The sequence below is a fragment of the Anarrhichthys ocellatus genome, unplaced genomic scaffold (assembly GCF_004355925.1).
Source record: "Anarrhichthys ocellatus isolate YVR2014 unplaced genomic scaffold, GSC_Weel_1.0 scaffold52, whole genome shotgun sequence".
Lineage (NCBI taxonomy): Eukaryota > Metazoa > Chordata > Actinopteri > Perciformes > Anarhichadidae > Anarrhichthys > Anarrhichthys ocellatus.
Window position 1 is genome coordinate 1,499,639 of NW_022280082.1, and position 24,354 is coordinate 1,523,992.

Here is a 24,354-nt window from a genome sequence, read left to right on the forward strand (position 1 = left end):
TAGTCTTTTTTGAAAGGTAAATAACCTGATTAAACAGGAAGTGATGGCTCTTCTTTGTACTGGAAAATAAAAGCATAACTTGTCAGAAATAAATGTTTAATTTGGAACTATACTATGTGTTAAATTAGTTTGTTTTTGTCACTTGGAGGCTGCAAATTTTATTTGGCTGGTGAATTTTATTTGATCCTTAAAAGAGTAATTTGATGTCTTGAACCATTATGGGCTGTTGACAAACCAAATTCCCTGTACGAGCCAAAATGGCAAATTTCCTTATTCTTAGGTTTCACAGTTATTTAACAAGTTAAACTTCTTCTGAAAGTAATCAGGCTTAAAGCCACTCACAAGTAGTGTGTTCTGAGGGATTTAAATGCCATTTAAATTTAATAAAGACTAATAATAGAATAGTGCTGCAGGGTAAAGTGTCCTAGTGTCAATCCTCCACACCAGAGGTTCCCGTAGTGGAGAGTAAATAAGTACATGTATTTAAGTACTGTAGCTTAGTACAATTTCGTGGTAGGTCTGCATTGAGTATTTCCATTTTATGCTACTTTAGTTCACTATATTCCAGCGATAAATATTGTACTACATTTATTTGACAGCTATATTTACTAATAACTTGTCATCGTCAGACTTTACAAACAGAACACACGAGGAGAGGAGCTTATAAATTATGATGCAGCGCTTCACTCGCCACTATGGTGTATAAAGTATTTAAAATGGGCTGCACATTGAAAACTTACAAGTTATGATAACTGATAATAATGTAAAAGGAGTGTTTCTGCGTCATGAGTACATTTACCTTTGATACTTTAAGTAAGCCTATACACTTTACTGATACTACTATTATAATATAATACTATTATTACTTGTATTTAGGGGTGTGAAGAGGACTTCCACCACTGATTATAGGTCATAAATAAATAACAAATTGGACTGATATACTTATGAAGCATTGTATTTTTGGCAAGAGCTCAATTGTCTCACCCCCAGCTGTCAAACAATAAACCCCCTGCAGCTAAGACTAGAGTATGTGTGTTTATAGCCATGCCTTTATTTATTGCCTCGTGCATTTACTCTCCGTCTATCTCTCTCTCTCTCTCTCTCAAGCCGAAACTTTCCTCTCCTCCAGTCTGTGTATGTTATTTGGTTGCTAGGGGTGGAGCAAACATCTTCAGCCCTCCTCTCACAGTATTTTCATCCATGCTTACGTCTGGGACAGCAGTTCCGCATTCCTGAGCTCTCACAGACAAGATCAGTACTTAAACGGGCTGATGCAACGGCTTCAGTTGTTAGTCCCAAAGCTCACATCCGACTCCACTCCCGCTCCGCTCCCATTATTACTGCGGATTTTCGGACGCACAACAGGTAAGACTGCGCGTGAGCCGTCGAGTTGTGTCGCTATTGTTTGTAATTACAAGCTTACTTGCATATATATATATATATATATATTTTTTTTTTGCACTTCTCTCACCACGTTGTAACGTCAGAGGCTCAACACGCTGGATTTGGTTTGTGAGACCAGTTTTTTTTTTTTTGCATCGGTCATAATATGAATATATGAAGATGTATTTGAACTAAATTGCTGGGGAAAAAGTCTGAGGTTTTAATAGTTTTAAAGTTGCCCCATGCTCTCACAGCAGACAAATGTGTCAATGTGTTGCTTACAACCGGTAAATACATTGTTGTAGCAACTGTCTCCTCGCGCAGCTCGTTATTTACAGACCCACGAACTAAATTAAACTGCAGCTCGTGTCGCATTGAGGGTGTTTTTTTTTTTTAAATATCTCTGTGAGTCTTAATTTGAGTGTTGCTAAACAGGAGAAGTGTCGGTTAGCCCTGTGGAGACAGTTATGTAACGCTACACATGCTGCACACTGTGGGGCTTCAATGTTACTGCAGCGCTAAGCTATAGTCTGGTGCACCAAACTGTGCGCACTCTGCGGGGTTTTTACACTTTTCACATTCAAATAAACATGCGAATGAAACTTTGTCACCACCGTGCAATCATGTACTTGTCTCCACTGTACGGCTCGCTCTTCCAGTTCATCTGCCTTTGAGACCAGTTTTGCAAAAGATAGCAGTGTGCCTCTGCTGGTATGGATGAAATGATAATAAGGGCTGCAACTACTGATTATTATGATTATTTATAATGACAATCATTAGTTGCAGCCCTTGTTATCATCATATCATCATAATAATGTATCGTTATTTCTTGATTAATTAATCAATTATTCAGGCTATAAACTAAACACTGCCCATCGCAGTTTCTCAGAGCCTGAGGGGGCGTCTTCAATTAGTTTTGTCAGATCAACCACAAAGATACATACACAGTGGCATGAAATAGAAAAAAGAATATCCTCATATTTGAGAAACAGGAACCAGAGAACTTTTGTTCAATAATTCACTTAATCAACTATGAGAATTATTTGCATCAGCTCTCATAACAATACTGAGACTTGTACTATGAATAGTAATACATATCCTTCATCCCCCTCTACAGCGTCCAAACACAGTTGCATCATTGACAGACGACGACTGACAACTTTTCTCTGAGTAAGTCTTGCGCATTTAAATCAGTTTTACATTGAATTAATCAGAGATGCTCTCTTGAGTATCGCCTTCTGCTGCATGTTTGTTTTTTTTGTATTTTTTGTAAAGCCGGTTCACCTTGAAACATAAGTGATGTAAATGAAGTGTGAAGTTTGTTTGGTAGCATGTGAGTACAACAAATAATGTGCACTCAGGTTTACTCGTGTTGGCCCATAACAGTGCACATGCTCTGTATGTTTAACCACACTGGATAAGGGACATTCTGTGTGTGTCTGTGTGTGTGTGTGTGTGTGCTGGCGTTACATGTGAACTTGCATATACTACAAACAAACCCCAATATTACACTTCTTCTTGATTACCACAGGCATATTTTGCTTTCCCCCCCGTGTTGTTGTGATGAGCCGGTAAATAGCACCCTTCTGTCCACATCAGGATCTTTTAAAAGATTTACACTTCACTGTGTAACCAGAGCCTCATCGAGACCACAGGCAGCTTTAGTTATCTGCCCTTGCTGGCCTGAAGGTTAAAGGCCAATCATGGAATGGGAAATATGATGGGTAGGGGCGGATCATGTTTGTGGGTTTGTGACCTGCAAGTTCATAGGTTCAGTGTTTTCCTATTTAGTGAGTGCATGCTCTTCAGCTGGTGCAGCACAACAACACGCCATGCAGCAGGGGAGTGTTCTTTATGTACGTGTTTCCTTTGTCTCTTTATTTGTGTTTGCATGAAGTGAACAAGCGCCTGTGTTGCAGAGGGTTTAAATGCCCCAGCGGCTGCCCGGGCACATCCGTAGGATGGTTTCTGCATAAATGGAACGCTGCAGTGGATTAATGGGGAAGGGCTGGCGAGCCGACAAGCAAGCAGCACAGGGTCGACAGGGCTGAGAGGCTGGACGTGGGCGCACAGGGTTTATTTTAAGTAGAAATGCCTTCCAGTGAGTCTCTGGAGAGCTGGAATTGCCAAGCTGCACCCCAGTACACTGAATAGACAGCAGACGCATTGCAGGAGAGCGAGCCAACTATGCAACAGCTAGGCTCAATGATACTAATACTAATGCTGGGGGAGCAGCTATTCACTGCTCTGTGTATCACATTGTAGCCCCCCCCCCCCCATAAGCCTTTCCACATGGTTTTTTGAAACAGCGTGTCAGGACAGACTCGATGTGCACCGTGGAAGCAAACACCCACATGTCCAAAGGTGTAACTGAGAAGAGACATTAGAAGCCAGTGTTTCTGAGCACAGTAAAAGCTCCTTTACATGGTTATGATTTCCAGATTTCCTGAATTTCGTTGCTACTTGAGGCCAGTTTTTTTTTCTATTTGCACGGAAATTGTCACTAAATGTCGACCTCAGCATTGACGTTTAGCTCGCAGCCTGAGGTGAGGAACAGGACTGAACACACAGCACGGTGGAGACACTGGGGCTTGTTTAATCAGCAAGCGTGTGCTCGACGTGGAGCAGATGAGGAAACATCAGAGGACAAAGTATGACAACCACACGTTACGTTAAAAAAACCACGATTGCTTCAACAGGCGGCATTATATCAGACTTTCAGGACTTGGTTGGCCAATATCTTATTGTCAGGGATTGCGCATATCTTGCCTTGGATCTGTCATAAACGTGAAGTCCATACATTTGAAATGTCTGTTGTCTGCATTTTGATTCATTTATTCCATGTCTGAGCCAAGAGAAAAAAAAGCTCAGAGCCAAACAAAGTCTAATCGTGATTTACAACGTGAAGAAAAAAAAATTTGTAACAATATAATAATTCAACCAGGACCACCCAGATGCAGAATACAGATGTGCGACTGTTTGAATGGCATGAAGCAGGCCGAGCAGGAATCCAGCCAATGATCACATAGTAACGTTTGAATGAAGGCAGCCACAGTCCTCGTGCATATCTGCAGGTGCTTTGTGCTTCGATTTGCCTGAACAATGTTTTCACTCTCAGGCTGAAGTCTACACAATAAAAAATGCAAAAGTTAAACTACCCGCTCTCTTGTGTAACTTTGATTACCTTCTGCATGCATTGTACTTCAAGCTTGCTCACTGCTGAGACATCCAATCTGTAATTGTGAGGGGAAATTAGGCTGGCTCATTACCGCTGCAGCTGAGGGTCTCATCATCATTGACGATATTGCAAGGTCAAATGCTGGTAATCGCGTTGAATTGCTTTGGGAAGGTTTAGTTATCTTCACAGGAGGAGTCGTGAAAGGTTCCTTATATCTGCGGCAGCTGTTTAGCCTTTAAGAACTGCCAAAAGAGAAATGAAAGCTGAAATGAAAAGAGATCCTGTTTTCTGTTGTGATAATCACTTCCACTCCCACACACCGTCACCACTGAGTCTAATGGCCAGAGATGACCACCGTACGATCCGAACAACAGCCATTATTACCGTCTCTTCCCCTCTCATGCCCGTGTCTTGTCCCTCCAATGAAAATATAATGAGGGGGGTTCGAGGAATGCCGATGCTGTATATTTGGACTGTCCAAAACTGTCCTCAAGGATAGTCGGTGCCAAATTCCCCTGGTTTCCTCAGAGGATTGCGAAAATGCTGTAACTCAACACACACAGCCTGACTGAGTGCAGACGGTAATGATGATCGCCGAGACCTTGGCCAGAGATTGAGCGAGCATGCCTTGGCCCGAGCCTTCGCGCTCATTGTTCATTTTCAGCGCTGTAGACGCCGTTTAAAAGAGTTTTGCAAGATGCTGGTGTGTGTGTGGGCCGTGCAACGCATTATTAGTCCAAAAATTAGACTTTAATAAAGTGCACTGACAAAAAGTGGTCAAATGGAATCTTGGAAAGTGTGCGCGTCTTTCCCATAATGCTCCCGATGATCCAGTGATTTAAAGTTGAGTGGTCTGGCAGCACAAAGATTTAACTTTGTATCTCAAGCAAAGATAAATTAGCAAGAATATACTTTTAAACCCTGCTTGCCTGTCTCCAAAATGACTGCGGCTGGTAGAGGTCGAATGTTAGTGGGCTCCTTTTTAAAAAAAGCAGCAGTCTATGAAGGTAATGAGTGGCCTTTGAAAACCCCCTGTAACCCCCCACCTTCACCGTCTCTATAGGGGACGAGGATAATAGGGCCTCCAGTCCTGCTGCAAGCTATTGGTGAATGGCTGAATTCCTCCACACTGTTAATTGGTCTCAGGAATGACACAGGAAATGGACACATTTGGTTGAGCCGAAGACAGATAGAGTATGTGAGCAGAGAAAGCAGCCAATTGTAGATGTGTGGAGTATCGGGCACACTGACTGCCTACACATTACATATAGGAACCCTCACATGAGCATGAGCGCACGCACACACACACACACTCTTCACACACACCTCCAGCTATCTACCGCTCACATGCAGTTCGATTAGTGTTGGGCTGAAGCCAGAACCTGCGTAGAGTATACGCCCCTATACTTCATACTTAATAAATGACATTTCCCCCTCCCCGCCGCTTGGCTTCAGCTCGTCTCCTCTCAGTCAGCCCTGAGAGGCAGCCGCGCTGGGCTGTGTAGGTGTCTTTGTTTGAGGCTAGTGTGGGCCTAAAAGCTGTGGCGCTGGCCTTTCTGCTCCACTGCAAAAGCACAGTAACCACGTTGCATCATCAAACGCTGACCACTAATCCTCGGCTGCAGGCTGCTGCCGACAGAAAAAAAAAAAAAAAAGAGAAAAATACCCCTCTTTTGAAAAATGTAAAAAAAATCACTTTTGACTCATGCTTTTGGGTATAATTACACGGAGCGGGACATGAATCAGCAAACTTTCCCTGTCTTGTACAGATGATGCTTCTTGAGGCTTTCATGTCTCAGGGCTTGACGGGGTGTTAAGTTTGCAAGGGGGGATTTCAACACACTTGTGTGGCAGGTTGAAAGAGACGGAACAGCTCGAACATAAAACAAACTTTCTACTCGACTTAAAAGTCACACCAACTATTATGTGTTTGAGTTTACAGCTGCACTTGAAGTTTTTCTCTCATAATTGAAGGCGTCTTGCGTCAGACATCATTTGACCTTTTTGTTTGGAGGCCGCAAGTAAAACTACTTCTAAGGGTTATTTTGATTTGTGTGATCTGATGTCATGTAGAGAGAGATTTTATGTATGTTCATGTGCTGAAGTATTTCTGCGTGTGTGTTGAAGTCTGGTCTCGGGCTGCATGCTTCGACAAGCCATTGTAAGGAATGGGGGCTTTCCTTGAAATATGTCTGACTGAGGAGGCTTGCATTACAAAGTACTGTATACAAGCCAGTCTGATAGGCATACAATATCATTATTCCTGGACTGACTTCTTTTTTTTTGTGTGTCAATTTCCATTGAAAAAAAAAAAAAAAACGTGTTTGTCCAGCGCCGAGCCTAACTTGAGTCTGTAAACTAGTACCGAGTGTCTGGCCCCGCTCCATTTTGGCTCTGAAAGCGATTTGCTCAGTCATTCCTAATGGGTGCTTCAGTTTCCTGTGGCTGTTCTCTCAGCCCAGGGGTTAGTTTGCATCGCATCTTTTGAATTCCGGCACGGTTACTGGTCAGGAATGAGCAATGTCTTTTATCACAAGCCATCCGATCTGATGTGAAACTTAAGACCATAATCTAATAGTCTAAAGACTTTAAAGTAAACGCAGTGGTTCAGTTACTTCAGCCCAACAACCATCAGCCTATTTGAGAGCTCTCCTTCTCAGTCACCCCCCTGGATTAGCTGCCATATGGTTTGCCTTGTTCTTAGACAGCCTATCTGCAGAGAGAGAGAGAGAAGGCCTTGGCACCTTCCATTCCTCCACCTCTCCCGGGGGTTTGTAAGAGTAAGAGTAAGAGTAAGAGTGAGAGTGAGAGAGAGAGAGGGAATTTTGTCTGAGGGATTTTTTTTTTTACCAGGGCTGTCTTGTTCTTTTCCTCTCCAGCAAAAACAACAGGCTGCTGCCAAGTGCAGTGTAAATGGGAGTATACATACAGTGGGAGAGAAGGAGGCAGGGCGAAGAGGGAGGGAGGGGGCAGCCGGGATTTAAATAATAAAATGCCTCATTGGACAGTGGCTCCACACACCAGCTTGTCCTTGGAGCGAATAAATCATGCAGACTGGAGGCGGTAAGGAACAGGTCAAAAGCAGCGTGGAGGTGTGACACGCTTGACAGTCGATGTACTGTAATGCTCCGTGTTTGTGGTAATTAGTATGCAGATGCAACAGTAATAAATAACCCTCACTTTGTGCCCCTACAGATTGTTAAACTTAAGAGGTAAATCTTACGAGTTATAATGTAGACGAGACGGTAATACAAATGAAATGAAAGCATTATGTGACAGATGTAGCTCAGTCTAAATTATGCAGCAGAGAAGAAAGGCTATTGGAATTCAATCCCTCTCGATACAAGTGGGCTGATTTGGTTTCCACCATGCTCGACAGTAAACTCCAGTCCAACTGTAAAAACACTGTGAGACCAGCCCATAACCAAGGAGGAGTACATTAGAATAGAGTTACAAAACCTTGCTTTTTTTCATTAGCTCCTCTGTGACTGTTGTAATAGAGCGAGTCTTTTCAGCCCCGCAAAGGAGAGCAGCGAAGAAAAACAACAACCTGGTTTAACTTACAATACGGTCGGCCTGTCAGCTAGTCACCCACCAGCAAAGTCAGCTGTTTCCGAACCACCTCACAATACTCGTCTTTGTTGGTTCCATATGAGAGGGGCTTTGTTCCAAACATGTGGAGGTTCAGCTACTCACGAGGCAAATGTGATTCAAGATGTTAACGTAGAAGTCACACCGATATCATCAATCTTTTTTTAACAACTCCTTGTAGCTGTGCGTTGTTTGGGTAATCCTAGCCGACAGTCTGTCAGCTTGCCAAAGTTATTGAAGTATCAGTTATTCTTTCGTATCAGTCATGCAGGTTTTTTTTGTTTGTCAATAACTAAATTTGATCCACAAAGAGTTTCTGTTTCTATTCAGTGTAACATTTCATCAGCAGAAAATGTGTAATTTGCCTCGACTACCCATCTTTTACCTAACTGGACATTTTATTCTACTGCATTTACTGTCGGTACATAAACACTGAACAGCAAGAGAAACAATTTCAGACTTTTCTAGAATTAACTGGTCTCACTCTGCAGGGATGGGCAGAGCCGGCTCGTGTTTCACTGTTCCCATCTGTAACATTTGTTTTTTATTTGGCCCATCAGAAGTTTTCCAACTCTTGGTCGAACAGTAATTAGAGAGACTTCTTAATTCTCCAGCCACTTCCTTTCGGCCTTTTTCTCCCCGCTGTACCTCATTCCTCCCTGATTACATTAAGAAGTGCTGTGGTAAACCCCCTTTTAAACAACCTAAAACTGTTGAAAGAGGGTGGCAGTGGAATGCCCGAGCGTTACCCGCTCCCTCTCGACACGAGTGCTTTTGATACCCTGTGAATCGTTTTTTACGAAAACCCGAATGAACATTCAGGATGAAAACCACTCGATAAATTATAAGACGTCTAAGTGTAGAAAGTCTTCATTTCATGTGATCATTCCAAAGGGTTTCGTGGCTTCTCTTCGTGTGTGAAACTACAGAGATGAGCGTGTCGCTGCTGACAGTGAGAAGTTTGTTTTTTCGCCGGCTGCTGACTAAGAAGATAACACAGCTGTCAAAGCTGTCAACCTTTGAACGCATTCTTGGAAACAGCAACCCCGTACTTAAAAGATGTTTGATGACAAGGACTGAAGACAGCAAATTAATCTTTTTGTGGATGGAATGCCAACACCGTAAGATCATAGCAAACATAAGAGATACTGTCAGAGGACTGCAACATGATAAGGAACGTTATAAATGTACAGCTCATGTTACGACAAGAGAATAGAAGAATGAGAAGAAAATCGATACAACCCCCCCCCCCCGCCCCAAAAAAAAATACAAAAAGAGAGATCTAAACTATGAACTATACGCAATAAAAAGAAGAATATTTAAATGTTTGTGTACACTTTGCTTTTTATGTACTAATAACGTTACATTTTCGGTTCTCCAGCGCTTATCGTTCCCTTCCTCTTTTCTCTCTCTCCCCCACAGCAGCGGTGGTGGCCGAGTCGGACATGATGCCGGGACAGATCCCTGACCCTTCGCTGGCGGCGGGCTCCCTGCCCTGCCTGGGCCCGCTGGCGGGCATCTCGGCCACCACGCTCACCGATCAACTCAAGCTGGCGGACTTCCACCAGCTGGGTACCATGCTGTCCCCGCTGCACTTCCTGGGGAGGCTAGGGAAGAGGCCGCTGGCCATCAAGACCGAGGTGAGGAGGGAGAGAAAAGAGGAAGTGTGCAGTGGCAGGGTGTGAGGATGTACATCAGAGGGTCACAGAGGGTCAGAGAGGAGAAATGACATTATGCAACGCCCGTTTCTCACATTGACAATACATTGTGTTTTGCAGATGGATGAAGATGACGATAGGAGGAAACGGAGACGAGAGAAAAACAAGGTAGCAGCAGCGCGATGCCGAAACAAAAAGAAGGAACGGACCGACTTCCTTCAAAGGGTGAGTTCACGACACTGCAAACATACTGAGAAGCAGAAGCAGAGCAGCTAGGAGTGGCAGCACCAAAAATAGCCCGACTACAAGTTAACCCGAACAGCTGATTTTGGCCATTCAACCCAACTCGGAGCTAACACGAGGTTTACACTTAGAAGTGCTCTGAATAATGTATCTGCCTTGTAGTTTCTAATAATTCGACTTCTCCGTCCAGGAATCAGAGCGTCTGGAGATGGTGAACTCCGACCTGAAGGCCCAGATCGAGGAGCTCCGTATGGAGAGGCAGCAGCTAATGGTGATGCTCAACCTCCACCGGCCCACCTGCATCGTGCGGACCGACAGTGTCAAAACACCCGAGAGCGAGGCCAACCCGCTGTTGGAGCAGCTGGCCGACGACGCCAAGTGAAACCAGGAAACACCGGGGGACGCAGAAAGTCCCTGACGCAAAGTGCCAGCCTTTTTTTAAAAAATAAAAACATAACTGGCAATACGTTTCTAAACAAGCACTTGAGCTCCAAGCTGAAGACTTTTGGAGACTCTGCCCAAAGACCTGAGGTTTGTCGGGCTTCCTTAGTACTGCTGCATGGAGCTGGCTCTGTCCATTGGAAGACTGGAAATACCCAGTTTCATCTCCGCATTAAGTGTTGTTGTTGACACCCGCTGTGCCTAGTTGTGACTTCAACCATCTCTACATAAAAAGGGACCAATGTAAACAGTAGAGTACGACTGGAAACAACGCTGAGGAAACACACTAATATCAATATGGTGCTCTGTTACAAAAGCCCTGAATAGATTGTGTGGCATTGTTTCAATGCAGAGGCTTAGTGTTCTGCAGCTTTTTTTTTTTTTGTATGCTAGCCAACATATACCGGTGTAGAGTTTTTAGGATACAATGCTCAATACAAGTACACCCGACGGAGTTTTTTTTTTTTTTTTTGTAATGTTGATTTTTATACTCTGCCTCGACGATGGCAGTAACCGGTTGATCCGATTTGTGGTGACGCTGGCGTCATGAAAAGCACATATACACAAAATGTTTACACTCGTGTTTTTTGGACGTGTTGTCTGTCCATTATTGTACTTGTTTTATACTGCTTTGTATACATAAACATATATGAAATGCTTGTTAGTCACTTGATGTGATTTATCCTTTTCCCGATCTGTCCAGTCTGTGTCTGTCACGTTGTGCTGTCAAACAGCTGTGAAAACAAGCAGAACTCTTTTCAGATGAGCAGTAATCCAGAGTCTGTTCTGGGCCTGTACCTGCTATGTATGATCTGTTACCATGAATAGATTAAAATTTATTTTCTAAGTACAAGGAAGGGCACGTCTTGTTGTTTTTTTGGATTACAAAATCAGACGTGCAACAATCTCAAGTGTTTTTCAGTGAAATTAGTCAAAGTCCTTGTGTTTGCTCCTCCGAGTCATAACAGCAGATCTATCAAGTGACAGAAGTTGTGCAATCGTGTTTCTTCAGCTGAGGCACATTGCCAAAATCGGGGCTTTACTTTCATTTGCAAAACTCACAACGCAATTACTTCTTCAAGGCTTGATTATCGCTGCATTATTGCAAATTTGAAAGATATTCTTACTTTCTTTAAAGCTTTAAGAAAGATCTTTCTCTCATTGTTTTAATTATCATTGAATTTAATTATTTAAACCCGTCCATGCCTTGATCTTAGTTCTTTAGAGAACACATACTAGCACCGTTTATATTATAATGTACTTACACTGGTCAAAATACTGCTGAAGGAGGACAACAGAACCTCACCTACTCTGATGAAATATTATTTTAGACAGCAGTAAAGGTTAATATCCTAAAAATTATTTTGTATTCACCACATTCATACTTTATTATTTTACTCTTATTATTTGGATGGAGCTAAATAAGAACATAAAGTTAGCTTTTGAGCGGGTATTGTCCTGAGTGATATCTACTGTATGCAGGCCTCAAGTCACACTGCGGTCAACAGCGCCATCTAGTGGAACCTTCTGTGAACTGCATGATTTCTAGTCCGATAAATCAATTTGACTTCACAATACTGGTCAGATACTATAAAGACAAACGTAACGGCTAATATTTACATATCCGTGTACTTTTCAGCCGTTATATCCTTCGAAGATATGAGTAAGAACCGTTGGTTTGCTCTGGTTAAACCCTCATCTTTCTTTTAACACGTTACACTTGAGAAAGTGACAAAACTCGCTCAGGTAAGCTGCTGGTTTCTCTATTCTGAACAATAAAGAAAGATTAACGTCACAGTTTAAGATGAAAGCGTTTTAAAATACGGATCCTAATTAGTTTTAAATGTATGTAAAGGTCCCCTCTTTAGACATTGGTCTGCTTAACTTGCCTCCGTGGTCGCACAACGCATGTTAGCTGCAAATATCGATTTGTAACTCGGTATCAAGTGAGTTTAAACGGTCTCGTACTGTATTTATATTTCGGCTCACACTGCAACAGAAAACCTTGAGTAAAAGCTCACACCTATCTCCTCGGATTTGGCGCAGGCGTAGTGCAGCTACAGGTGAGCTGGTGATGGATGACAGTGAGGAGGTCACCGAGGACCAGCGAGAGGAGGAGAAGCAGCCATCTGATCAGACGGGCCTGGCCACCGGAAACCAGGACCAGGCGGAGAAGCCCACCAAGGGTCAAGACAGTGGAGATGAGTGGGACACTGATCTGGAAACAGACAGTAGGTTCAAATAAACCATAAATTCATTGATAATAGATGCCTATAGTCTTCAACTCATTCACCTCTTTCTGCTGTCGTCCTCTTTTGTTGTTGTTTCTTTTAGATGACACCCATCAGAACCAGAGTTTGACCCGTTCAGAGCAGTACCTGCAGGCCTGTCGGCGGACGGGCTCCGTTCCCGTGTCCTCCTTCCTCCGTCTCTTGGGTGAAGCCAATCTCAACCTGAACCACTATGGGGTGGGACCGCTGGGAGCCAAAGCTCTGGCCATAGCTCTGCAAGTATGGCTTACATCTCTTCATCTATATTCACTATAATGACAGATTTTAGAACAATAATCACCAAAATTACAGTCATTTTTATTAAGTTATGGATGGGTTCAGGTAAGAGTTTGTTCCCTTTGTACATTTTTTATTGACGCTATAGCTGTGTACAGAGACAACATTTGTTTTTTCATGTTTTAGAATGACACTGACGTTACAAACCTTGAGCTGGAGGACAACGCACTTCAGGCCGAGGGGACACAGTATCTGATGGAAATGCTTGAAACCAACACGACCATCCAGAGTCTAGTAACTATTCTCAAACTATCGAATACATCCGTTCTCAACTGCAAGAGGAACGGCTCGTTTTTTAAATTTGATCGATTCTATTTATACTAATGCTCATTTCCGTCTCAAAATGACTGAATGTCTTCATGTCAGAATCTTTCCAACAACCAGCTGCACCTTGAAGGAGCAAAAAGCATCTCCAAAATGCTATCAGACAATTACTACATAACATCCATCAAACTCTCAGGTGATCAACCAAGTCTTTCACCCGTCAACACATTTGTATGTGCACCTCTGTAACACAATGGAAATAAGTGAGCTGGAACTAATTCAATTCATTTCCACTTCTTCACTTAGGCAATGATTTTGATGATTCTTCTGCTAAATGCCTTGCTGATGCTTTAAATGTTAGTACAAAGAGTGATCCGTTGAATCCATGCAAAAGAACATTTGAGCTCATGAACACATCCCATCGGATGAAAATTAGCTTACAGCTTCATCGTTTTCTTTTATTGTTAGGGTGACTACGTAGTCAAGGAGCTGGACCTCAGTCACAACCACATCTGTGGTACAGAAGGACAAAACCTGGGTGACATGTTAGGTACAGTAGTTCATCTCTGACTGTATTAAGAAAAGTATTTATCCCACAAAGCTCACACACACGATATAAACTAAAGCGATATTAAAGCTATTGTGCATATTTTTACACCTTCCAAAATAGGGTAAAACGTCGACACCGGTTCAAGTTTGAAATCGAATGCGACCTTTTACATTTGTTTCCTCTTTCTCAAAGCCACAAATGTAGGTATGGAAGTCCTAAATTTGAGCTGGAACCATCTGTGTAAGGACGGTGCTGTGGCTTTGAGTGCTGGACTGAAGGTGACAAACAGCCTTCGGTGTATATTCAACGGCCCGTTTCCCATCACAGCCGGTTTGTCACTCACATTTTCCTTTTCTTCTTCAGGGGAACTCGACTCTGAAGCAGCTCCAGCTGTCGTGGAACGGTTTTGGCCCCGTCGAGGCGGAGTCACTGGGTGAAGCGCTGAAACACAACAGCACGCTGGTGCTGCTGGACCTCAGCAGCAACCTCATAGACGATCAGGCGGCGGCGCTCCTCTGCCCGGGCCTGGCCACCAACGCCACCCTCAGGGTCCTCAAGGTGGGAATCGTGACGCACTGGTGTCGCTATGTTGCGTTTGATCGGCATCATTGCGATCTGTAAATTCATGCATGTGAAAAGTGAGGTTCGGTGTTTCTGTATTCTGTTCAGCTCTCCCATAACCCACTGACAAATATCGGAGCTCTGTCGTTGCTCAAAACAGTTACAGAAAACAAGAACTCAGCCGTGGAGGAGATGGATATTTCTGTAAGTGCATGAAAAACTATTTTCACCTCAGCATATGAATCTTGTCTGTATGTGAATATGTGATGATTTCATCTGTCCGCAGTACCTTTTATACATTCTGACCATGTGTGTGTGTGTGTGTGTCGCGCAGACAGTTTTTGTTTGTGAGACCTTTGTGGAGCTGTTGGGAGAAGCCCGTCAGAGGCGTCCTGGTCTGGATGTTCGGCACAACGTCATGAGCTCCGTCACCAGGAACATATCGGCCCTCCAGGTCTTTCAGGTGACTGGTCGGGAAGACAGAGACATCTGGTGACAGATACGTTTATAACTGGGATACTAACAAGACTGCGTTTAAGCAAAAATTGTCTAAAGCATCTTAAAAAAAAGGGATATCTTCTGTGCATGTGTACTCATGAAACATGATCCGGTTTCTTCCCTAGAAATTCCTTGCAGAGCGAAATGAGAGCATCATGGACTTCTTCCAAGTGTTGGATAAAGAAGGAACCAAGAATGTCCCCACCTCTGCCTTCAGGAACGCTGTAAAGGTCATCATATATTCATATATATCATTAATAAGTACAACAAATCTATCACAGAAAAAGTACTTTGAAGCTGGTCTGAAGTATTCAGATATTCACTATTGTATGGATGAGCAATGGAGCAGATGATGTTGTCGTGCGTGCAGGAAGCTAATGCACCTCTGGATCAGCGGCAGCTTGAGTGGTTGATCAAGAAGTTTGATAAGAACTGCACAGCCACCATCATCTACAGGTTAGTCTGTGAACGGGTGTACGTAGCATCGTATTAGTCGTCCATTATTTACCATAACAAGTACTGTTTATGCGAGTCAGGAAGAAACACAAACCATAGTAACTTTTTCCATTAAAAACAATCCTAACTCAAGGTTCACTTACAAGCTTTTTGTAGAGCTTGTAAACAGAACTCCTGGTCTTCAGTGCATGGAGTTTGCTCCGTTGTCATCTCTCTTCGTTGCAGTCAATTTGCCGAGCTGTCATAGACGCAGAGACGTACGGCACGCTGAGGAGGATTAGGTAGACGTCTTCAAATAAAACTGAATTCGTATTTGATTGTGTTCTTTATATGCTAGCAGTGGGACTTTGCAAATTCAGTACGTCCTTTTTTTTCACCATTACAACTCTCAATTTCACATTTTTTTGCAAAAATAATTTTAGCATAATTAGAGATACTCAAAAGGAGGTTCGACTGACCTCACAAACCCAATGGTAATGTGCACCACTGACAGGTGTATCCTAATAATATCCCCTCCCCTCTCCTTCCACCGTGGTCCTTAGCTCAACCTAATTCTGTGCGGCATGAATACTTGAACCTCTGACACCAACCAGCTGCACCCACCTGAGCACCGCCAGCGGCTGGGCCACAGGGTCCTCTGCCTCATTCTCTCCGTCCAAAAATAATCTTCTGGTATGACAACAGAACAGAGGAGGAAGAAGGAGAGCGCTGGCGTCCATATCAAAGGAGCGAGAGGAGAAAAAGAATAGGGCCAGATGCAAGCTAGTTGTTTTCGCCACACTGGTTAGCTTTGAATGAAGCGGCCCTGTAAAGGAAACGGCACCGTTATGAATATGCATCAGCTTATGCAGGCCCTGCAGAGTGGGTTTATTAAGGGGGAATTGTCTCAAGGTGCGATATCCCACAGTGCATTTTGTTTCCGTCTGGTGGCTCCAGCGGTAACCACAGAGGAGACAAAGACAGGACGCACCGTCTCACCCGCACCTCTTCATTGACTTGTGTGTAAATGGCTTGACACCTAATATTGTGGGTCACGAGGACACGGGACAACTCGTTTAAACTAACATCCCATTTCATTTAGATATGATCATATAGTTTTCCTCAAAGGGATTTTGTGAAGACATGTCTGTTGTTCGTATGTGAAATGTTGAAACTAGTGCTTAACCTGATGTGAGCACGGCCCGTCTCCTTGTTCCTGCGTCTCAATAAAAAGCCGAGGCAAAGAAATGAGTCATCTTAAATTCCTCCCTCATCCTTTTATTTTAATCAAATCAAACACTTTAATTTCCTCCATGTTTGTCTCAACTTCCTCTCCGCATCCTGACTTTGTCCCTCTCTTCCGTCTCATTCACCCACTGAAAAAAATAAAAATAAATAAATAAAATCAGACCATCGTGCACCGTCTGATTTTTAAATATACTCAGACTTGCAGTGTAAATGACAGTAGTGGTGGATGAACAGTAGGAATACAGGTTATGAGCGGTGTAGTTACTTTCAAGATAACTTGAACTACAGTATGAAACAAGTAAGAAATAACTTCATACAACAACTTTGTGGTATTTGAAGAGTTTACACTACACCGGCAATCTTGTAAATTCACACCAGCAGATAGATTTGAATAATGTTGATTAAAAAAAAGTTTCATCGCATGTGCACAAGATATTAACACCGAATATTAGTAGAACATTTGTTGTCTGGCTCAGAGAGAAGTGTGGAAAATTCAACTCTACGTCAACTAGATTATTCAGAAACGATAGAATGATGAAGGACTCCAAACTCACCTTATCTTCTCTATAGCCTCTCGTGGTAAACAGTGAGTGGATCCTTCTCATAACCAGCAGTAACGTATGAGATGCGAGTCCTGGCTGGGGGAGTTTTACTCTCCTTCATGGAACTGGAACTCCTGCCGCTATTTCATGCTTTTCTGTTCATATCCGACTAGAGTCCAGATAATAACAATACACCTAATGCCGTTATGCTTTTGGTCCATTTGTTGCTGGAAAAGCTGTTGCGATTAATTTGGCCCCGACTGCATTCATGAGGGATGCGTTCAGAATGATCAAACTCACGTAAAACCCACAACAGGATGTTAGTTAGAATTAGTTGGTACATGCTTACGAGGGTTATTCATTTGACTAAATGTGTGATGATGTAGAGCACATCAAAGCCTTTACTCTTTAAGTGTACATGGTGTACTCAATGAGTTTAAGTGTAAACTTAAACTCAAAGTACACTTTTGTTCCCCCAATTGGACTAAAACACAATTCTTTATATAAAATTGATATAATTAGCGATTTAAAAGACAGGAAAAAAAATAAGAGAATAATTTAGGTAAATGATCCCTCTGATGTGGCTTAATGAAAACAAACAGCTAGCTGCCAATTTCTAATGGGCCATCTTTCATGCGAATGGACACAAAGACTTAAACCCCCACACATCTTATCGAGCAGCGCAATTGGAAATTCACAATTTTGGCCAAATTTTGAAGACGAAACAAAAAACCTGCCAACAAACCCTTCAGATATCTATGCACCCACTGGCACAGGTTGCCAATTAACATGATCTCGAAAGCGCTAATGGAATCTTGAGCGGTAATAAAGTAAATAATTAAATTAAAAGGGACCCTTGTATCATTGTTTGCTGTATTCAGGCCCATTAGGACCTCCAGTATTCTCATGGTAATCTAATGTTTTGTTTTTTTTTTTTGTGTTCTCATAATGAATTCTGTGTTTTTTTCCTACAAACAGTGTTGTTCAGACATTTGTGTAGGTGCTGGCAGAGAAACAAAGACGTACATCGGGACCCTTTGTCCCCTGTGATTATTAAAGTAAACAGAAATACTGAAGGGGCATCGCACACAGCTGCACACACTTGAGCCTGTGTTTGTGAAGTGGGAGAAAAGGGCCAAGCAACCCTGAAGACTTCGTCAGGGACCATCCCATTATTTGGAGATTCTCAAGGGCCGAGCGGCGGGCCGGCTGATGAGGCTTTGAAGATCGGTCTTACGGCACAGAATTCATCACCAGCAGAGAATTTCGGGGAGCAAAATAAGAGTTGGCACGAGATAAAATGCTTCAGCCAAGACCGGCCGTGAAGACCGTCCCTGCCTCCGCCTTGTGCTTTGATTAGGACATCGATATCATCTTTGAGTTTGTTCTTAGAGGGTGAGGCTTACGGTGAAAAGTTCAGTTTCTCTTGTTGTGCTATTGCCATTGTTTGGTCTTCAGACATTTTCAGGAAACACATAAAATGCTCATCATGAGCTCAATAAGACACATTCAAAGGTCTTGTGTTGTGTGAATAACGATATTCACAACCCAAAGAGATTCAATGTAAAATCATACAAACTAAACTAAAGCAGGAAACTGGAACCGTAAGACTTTAAATATTCATTGATGATCTAAATCGTTAGCAATCAATGGATTAGTCACTTGATAGAAAATGAGTCAACGTAATGTTTCAACTCCAGTAAACCATCGTTTGAAATACAGCATGTACAAAGTCTGTGAAGTAAATGTGCAAGACAGATTCAGTAAAGAAAACTCTTGAGATGTTTGATGTTTAAAATTGTTTCTTTAAATAGAGACAAGTTTTTTTTTTTTTTTTTTTTTTATATATATATATATATATAATGAAAATCTCAACATAAAAACCTGCTGCTGCCAAATTGTGCTTTTTGAACACGATTCCCAACATATTGAAGTGTTTTGTACAGTTTGAGTGTTTTTTTTTTTTTTACTAAGAACTCGTAGTAGTTTAATCAACATTTCAAGACTTTGATGGTCAAAGAATCTGCGAGGCAGATTTAAAGCAAAATCAAAATGATACAGGACACGGACAAATATGTTCTATACAAAAAGCCCTATGTCCCAGTCACCGGTTCCCTTTTCCTTGCTAGCAAACCAAGAAATTCTTTCAATCCCGTGTTAACATTAAAACATCTTGAATTAATTTGTGTGCGCTCCGCTTGGCCCGGCTGTGGGAAAAAGGGGCTAAAAAGGGGGCAGCGACTAACGAGCAGGGGAGAAAGTCACGCAGCCAAATGCTGCCTGGAAAAGCCATTTAGTTTTACGATTGCACCAATGTGACAAGGATGCAGCGAGTGTTTATCTACTGCCTCGTATTTTCACCTGAAGAGCTCACGGGTACAACAACACACCCATGTGAGAGTTATCTTCAACTTTTTAAGCCCGTGTGCCAATTTCTGTCCAAATACGTGTAACGTAAATGTGAGTAAATTCAAATGTAGCAAAAACAATAACCGACAGAAGATGGCAAGCAGTCTCTACAGATAATACCACGTATTTAAGCTCGATATGAGTGCGTCAACTCAACCTCGTTATACCCGAAAGGTCTGACTGAACATTTAAAGGGGACAGCAAAAGATTTATTTTTTTTTGTACGACTTGTGCGTGTTTTGTGACGTGGAGTTCGTTTTATGCAGCTTTAAATACAAGTAATGTGGTGGTAGAAACATCACATGTCCAGAAGCAGCACGCGGGGATCTTCCACCACCGCTTTGATCTTGCGTAGGAAAGTGACCGCTTCTCTGCCGTCAACCAGTCGGTGGTCGTACGTCAGCGCTATGTACATCATGGGCCGGATCTCAACCTGCAGAAGCAAAAAAAGGAAGTTTGGAATTTGGAAAAGCAATAGATCCATATCAGTATGTCAGATCATTGAAACAATGTTTCTTCGTCCATGGACACGCAACGCTCACCTTGCCATTGACGGCCATGGGTCGGTCGAAGATGCCGTGCATGCCCAGGATGGCAGACTGTGGCGGGTTGATGATGGGCGTGCCGAACATGGAGCCAAACACGCCACCGTTGCTGATGGTGAAGGTGCCTCCGTCCATGTCTTCAACAGCCAACGCGTTGTTACGAGCCTGAGGCACACAACACAAATGGCTCTCTCATTAAGTAGATATTGGTTTAATCAAAATTGCATTGCAGTCTAAAATGATCTGGGACACCTATTGCATCTTTTTACCTTTTCTCCCAACGCATTAATGGTTTTCTCAATGTCAGCGAAGTTCATGGTCTCCACGTTGCGGATCACCGGTACAACAAGCCCCTAAACAAACACATATGTATTCACTGTTACCCAGAATTCAGCAGCAACAGTTTTTAACACAAAAATGTAAAGTTTTATCGGAGCAAAAGTCCTACCTTTGGAGTAGCCACAGCGACGCTAATGTCTACATAATCCCTGTAGACGATCTCTTTGGTTGAATCGTCAATAACTGCAGGAAAACAACGGGGAGAAAGTTTAGAAAAACACACATAAAAACTATAATACTTGGCTCAGTTTAATTTTAAGAAAAAGATAAAAACAGTGGAAGTAAGCCAGCGTCGTCTTACCGGCATTGACAGCAGGTTGGTCAGTCAGAGCGTGAGCAGCAGCCTTCACAAACGCCGACATGAAACCCAGTTTGATGTTGTGCTTCTTTAAGAAAGCATCCTTATAGATTGTCCTCATGTCCTGAATGTTGCTGAAGCATAATTGAGAAGGTGTTAGAGCATGTGTTCAGTGAGGAGACGCATTTTAATCTGTGGAGTCAAATACATCCGATGATTGTAAATGAGACGGTGGCGTGAAAAATGTCACACTTGAACTGTGAGCCGGGTTGTTCAGTACGGAGGCTTGTAGTCCTAACTAGCTAAAGTTCAGACCAATGTAAATACTATGAAGACAGTTGGAACAATCCGTTGAGGAGCTGCGGCTCACCCCATGTCCACCTCATTGAAGGTGGTCAACATGGCGCAGGTGGTCTGAGCCTCCTTTAGCCTCTGGGCAATCCTCAACCTCATACGGTTCATCTTCACCTGGACAGAAGAACAAACTTCACTGTTTCTAATATTAATGTCATGAAAGAAACAAAACATGCAACATAAAAAGTGTGTCTGCAGCAGGTGTGTTACCCTGTTTTCTCCTCTCCCTGCTGATGTTACAGGAGCTGGTGCTGCAGCCGTGAGCTTGATGGCAGAAACTTGATGAAGGTGGAAAGACAGAATGTGACAATAAGAGCCAGACACAGTGCTGGTGGCCTACTCAGATACATCCCGCACAGTTACATTAAACAAATGCTTTCTGCAGAATGTGTATTCATATGATAAAGAAAGGAAACACACCAGGTTTGGCTTGTGCAGCCTGTTGTGGCACTGGAGGCACTGGAGGCATTGCAGTGGGAGCTGAAGCTGGAGGAGGAGGAGGAGGTGCTGCAGCCGGTGCCTCTGCTGCTGGGGAGGAAGCAGCTTTGGCAGGAACAGCTGTGGAAACACAAGTAAAAGAAGGACACATGTAGTACGAGTGTAATGATTCACAACTATCACATCAGACGTCAAGTATCAAAAATGTACTGTTTTGGTAATGGTCCTGAAACTCGGGTATCACACCGCCTCCGCCTTGTTTACTTCAGTGATAGAATGATAACTAAGCTCACCTCCTTTCTGGAGTTTGAAGAGGGGCATTCCTGGTTCTACCCTTCCTCCATCGGGCACCAACAGTTCCTCAATTACACCAGCTGCTGGAGCGGGGACTTGTACCGAGGTCTGAAAGTAGTAAAGTAAAGTTAAGAAGGAATAAATAAATACCAGAGATGATTTTAGGGTTGATGGTCTTTCTTGTTCATACCTTGTCAGTCTCAATTTCACACACCACTTCATCTTCATTCACCGAGTCGCCCACCGCTAAAACACAATTAATGAAAGCACTTGGATTTGATTTTGCAGAAATATGATTACTTTAAACATTTGGCTCATTGGTAACAGGATATATAATAGCAACAATTTACCTGAGATATGCTGACTCACCTTTCTCCCACCTCACATCCCCCTCTGAAACAGATTCTGCAAATGCCGGCGTTTTGACCGTGACAACCTCATCCCCTGTACGAAAGAAACCAAAACAACCACTGCTTTAACTGAAGCACACAGTGGTCTTCAATGCATAATGTTGAGAAGCGTTGCAATACATACTGTGGACAGCAGATGTCTTGAAGTATCTGATGTGGAAGACATTTGCTGAGGATGGAAATTCACATCTAAATGTCAAGAAAAAAACCCAAAAACAGTTAATTGTAACTTTTTGACAAATGCAATTATACAAACCAAATTGTCGCGTTCAAACACACACAACAGAATGGGAGAAAGCACTTACGGTTGTGAATTTGTATAAACTAGCTGGCTGCAGACGGGAAGACCTTAAGAGGAAAAAAAGAAAGAAAGAAAATCAACAACAACAACCGCTGCTCCCGAGGCTGTAACATGAGAGGAGTTCTCTCAGAGCTGCAATTAACCACTTGTGGGCTCCTAAGATATTCGACAAGCATCACTTATTCTGCTTTGGATGATCCACTCATAAAGCTTGTTTATTCATGAGCAGTAAACATTAAAACCGCAGGTTTTAGATGTTGCATTACTGACGAGGTTCTCAAACCAAGCTGAAGGTCAAGTCTCCTTCATCAGAAGCACTCTTACCTGAAACACTTCGTCGGACCAGCACATTATTTGCCTGAAAGGAGAAAAAAAAGAAAAATGAGTTTCATATGCATCTATTTATATGTGTCGTTTGTGAATTTCTAATGGTTTTGGAAGCCTTCTAACTAATAAATTCAACAGTAAATGAGGAACCTCCGTTGCCTCAGCTTTCAGTGAAAACACTGGATTCTCCAGCGCTGACTGTAAAGTTAACTGCGCTGCATGTTATGAGTTACGTCTGTGGGTATGTTGAGGGCAGGGCCTCGAGTGAAGAAGGTTGGTTCTGGCTGCTTTGTCTGATGGAGTCGCTCGTTACCGACTAAACCCGACTGAAGTGGGATGCCGGAGGAGGGTGGAGCAGTCAGAGATCAATCTTCTACAGTACATCGAAGCATGTACAGGCATGCAGCCATCACGTTTTGAGAGAGAGAGAGAGAGAGAGAGAGAGAGAGAGAGAGAGAGAGAGAGAGAGAGAGAGAGATGCCCCCCCCTGTTATGTTTTAACAGGGGGGGGCAATCACTTTTTCACACAGGGCCTATGTTTTAGACTACATTACTTTTAGCCAAGTGTACTTAAACTGTCAACTGACTGTATTTCTAAACACCCCAATGCAGCACATAGTCCACTGGAGACACGAGCACAACAGCCACCTTTGAAGTGAGCAAGACACACGCGTAAGTAACTACCGTGGGGATTATGTTTCAGCGTCACTACCTGCGGATTAAAGCACTGGACAGACAGCTGAAACCTGAAGCTTGAGCACATATATGTCAAACATGACAAGGGCTATTTCTGTCATGTCAGCTACACACGCCTCAGTCTTACAAACACGACACCATAACATGCTAGCATTAGCATCAAAACCAGTTATAGGAAAAAAAAACAATGATGTAGCTTCCAGGGGGCACGAAACAAAGACCCCCTTTTTATATAGTCAGATAGTTATTGGGATAGTGTTGTCTTCTTCTTGAGCTCACTGTCAGTGTCTGACTGTCTGCCCTTGGTAACTTTGGTGAGGCCCTGCTTCACAATGCTAACGTTAGCATTCAGCTAATTAGCTGTATCTCGTTTTAATCAGTACCAAATCGCTTCAGAGTGAATACACCGGCTCAGTTAAGTGTCCGACCTACCTGGCTCACCGCTGACAGAGAACGACCGAGCGTCCGGTATGCACATCTGGATCGCGATAACATAACGCTAGCAGTGTAGCTGTGTCCTCTTTAGCTCAATTTGACAGCGGTTGAAGGAGCGGTACGGAAGCTCGCTCCGAAGCTCGAGGGCGGTGCAGGCGGGACGAACCACTGCGGTTGGCCGGCGGGGGTGTATGCGTCCTATAACATCGAGAATAGGGCGAAATAAAAGTACTTTTTCTTCAGATAACAAAATAAAAACATTCATGTAGAGGTAACAGGACTGTACCATTGTATGTATTAAGTAGTGATCCATACTTTTAAAATTCTTTAGAATTAATTTCACAATAAA

The 24,354-nt window shown here is 42.9% G+C and overlaps 3 protein-coding genes across 4 annotated transcripts; 2 read left to right on the top strand and 1 right to left on the bottom strand.

Moving 5' to 3' along the window:
• Nucleotides 1-1,245: 1,245 nt before the first annotated feature.
• LOC116395974 (jun dimerization protein 2-like) lies at nucleotides 1,246-12,479 on the top strand. 2 transcript variants are annotated; one of them, XM_031870255.1, is made up of 5 exons: nucleotides 1,246-1,365; nucleotides 2,501-2,553; nucleotides 9,575-9,792; nucleotides 9,931-10,035; nucleotides 10,244-12,479. In XM_031870255.1, the coding sequence occupies exons 3-5, from the start codon at nucleotides 9,598-9,600 to the stop codon at nucleotides 10,433-10,435; spliced, it is 492 nt and encodes a 163-aa protein (XP_031726115.1). In that variant the 5' UTR covers nucleotides 1,246-1,365; nucleotides 2,501-2,553; nucleotides 9,575-9,597; the 3' UTR covers nucleotides 10,436-12,479. The 2 variants fall into 2 exon arrangements, with proteins under 2 accessions (XP_031726115.1, XP_031726116.1); XM_031870256.1 differs by having other exon boundaries at nucleotides 9,578-9,792.
• A 9-nt stretch (nucleotides 12,480-12,488) lies between these two features.
• LOC116395976 (leucine-rich repeat-containing protein 74A-like) lies at nucleotides 12,489-16,118 on the top strand. The gene is made up of 12 exons (XM_031870259.1): nucleotides 12,489-12,725; nucleotides 12,829-13,004; nucleotides 13,188-13,295; nucleotides 13,428-13,521; nucleotides 13,632-13,681; nucleotides 13,794-13,875; nucleotides 14,068-14,153; nucleotides 14,239-14,433; nucleotides 14,545-14,640; nucleotides 14,771-14,899; nucleotides 15,060-15,164; nucleotides 15,305-16,118. The coding sequence occupies exons 1-12, from the start codon at nucleotides 12,569-12,571 to the stop codon at nucleotides 15,425-15,427; spliced, it is 1,401 nt and encodes a 466-aa protein (XP_031726119.1). The 5' UTR covers nucleotides 12,489-12,568; the 3' UTR covers nucleotides 15,428-16,118.
• Nucleotides 16,119-19,357: 3,239 nt separating this feature from the next.
• Nucleotides 19,358-24,303, bottom strand: LOC116395973 (dihydrolipoyllysine-residue succinyltransferase component of 2-oxoglutarate dehydrogenase complex, mitochondrial-like). The gene is made up of 15 exons (XM_031870254.1): nucleotides 24,003-24,303; nucleotides 22,872-22,905; nucleotides 22,552-22,594; nucleotides 22,371-22,435; nucleotides 22,206-22,280; nucleotides 22,027-22,082; nucleotides 21,836-21,944; nucleotides 21,525-21,662; nucleotides 21,315-21,382; nucleotides 21,121-21,218; nucleotides 20,754-20,884; nucleotides 20,562-20,635; nucleotides 20,383-20,466; nucleotides 20,111-20,278; nucleotides 19,358-20,001 (listed from the first exon to the last, which is right to left on the bottom strand). Exons 1-15 carry the CDS (start codon nucleotides 24,063-24,065, stop codon nucleotides 19,867-19,869), a joined length of 1,341 nt encoding a protein of 446 aa, XP_031726114.1. The 5' UTR covers nucleotides 24,066-24,303; the 3' UTR covers nucleotides 19,358-19,866.
• Between the last annotated feature and the right edge of the window lie 51 nt (nucleotides 24,304-24,354).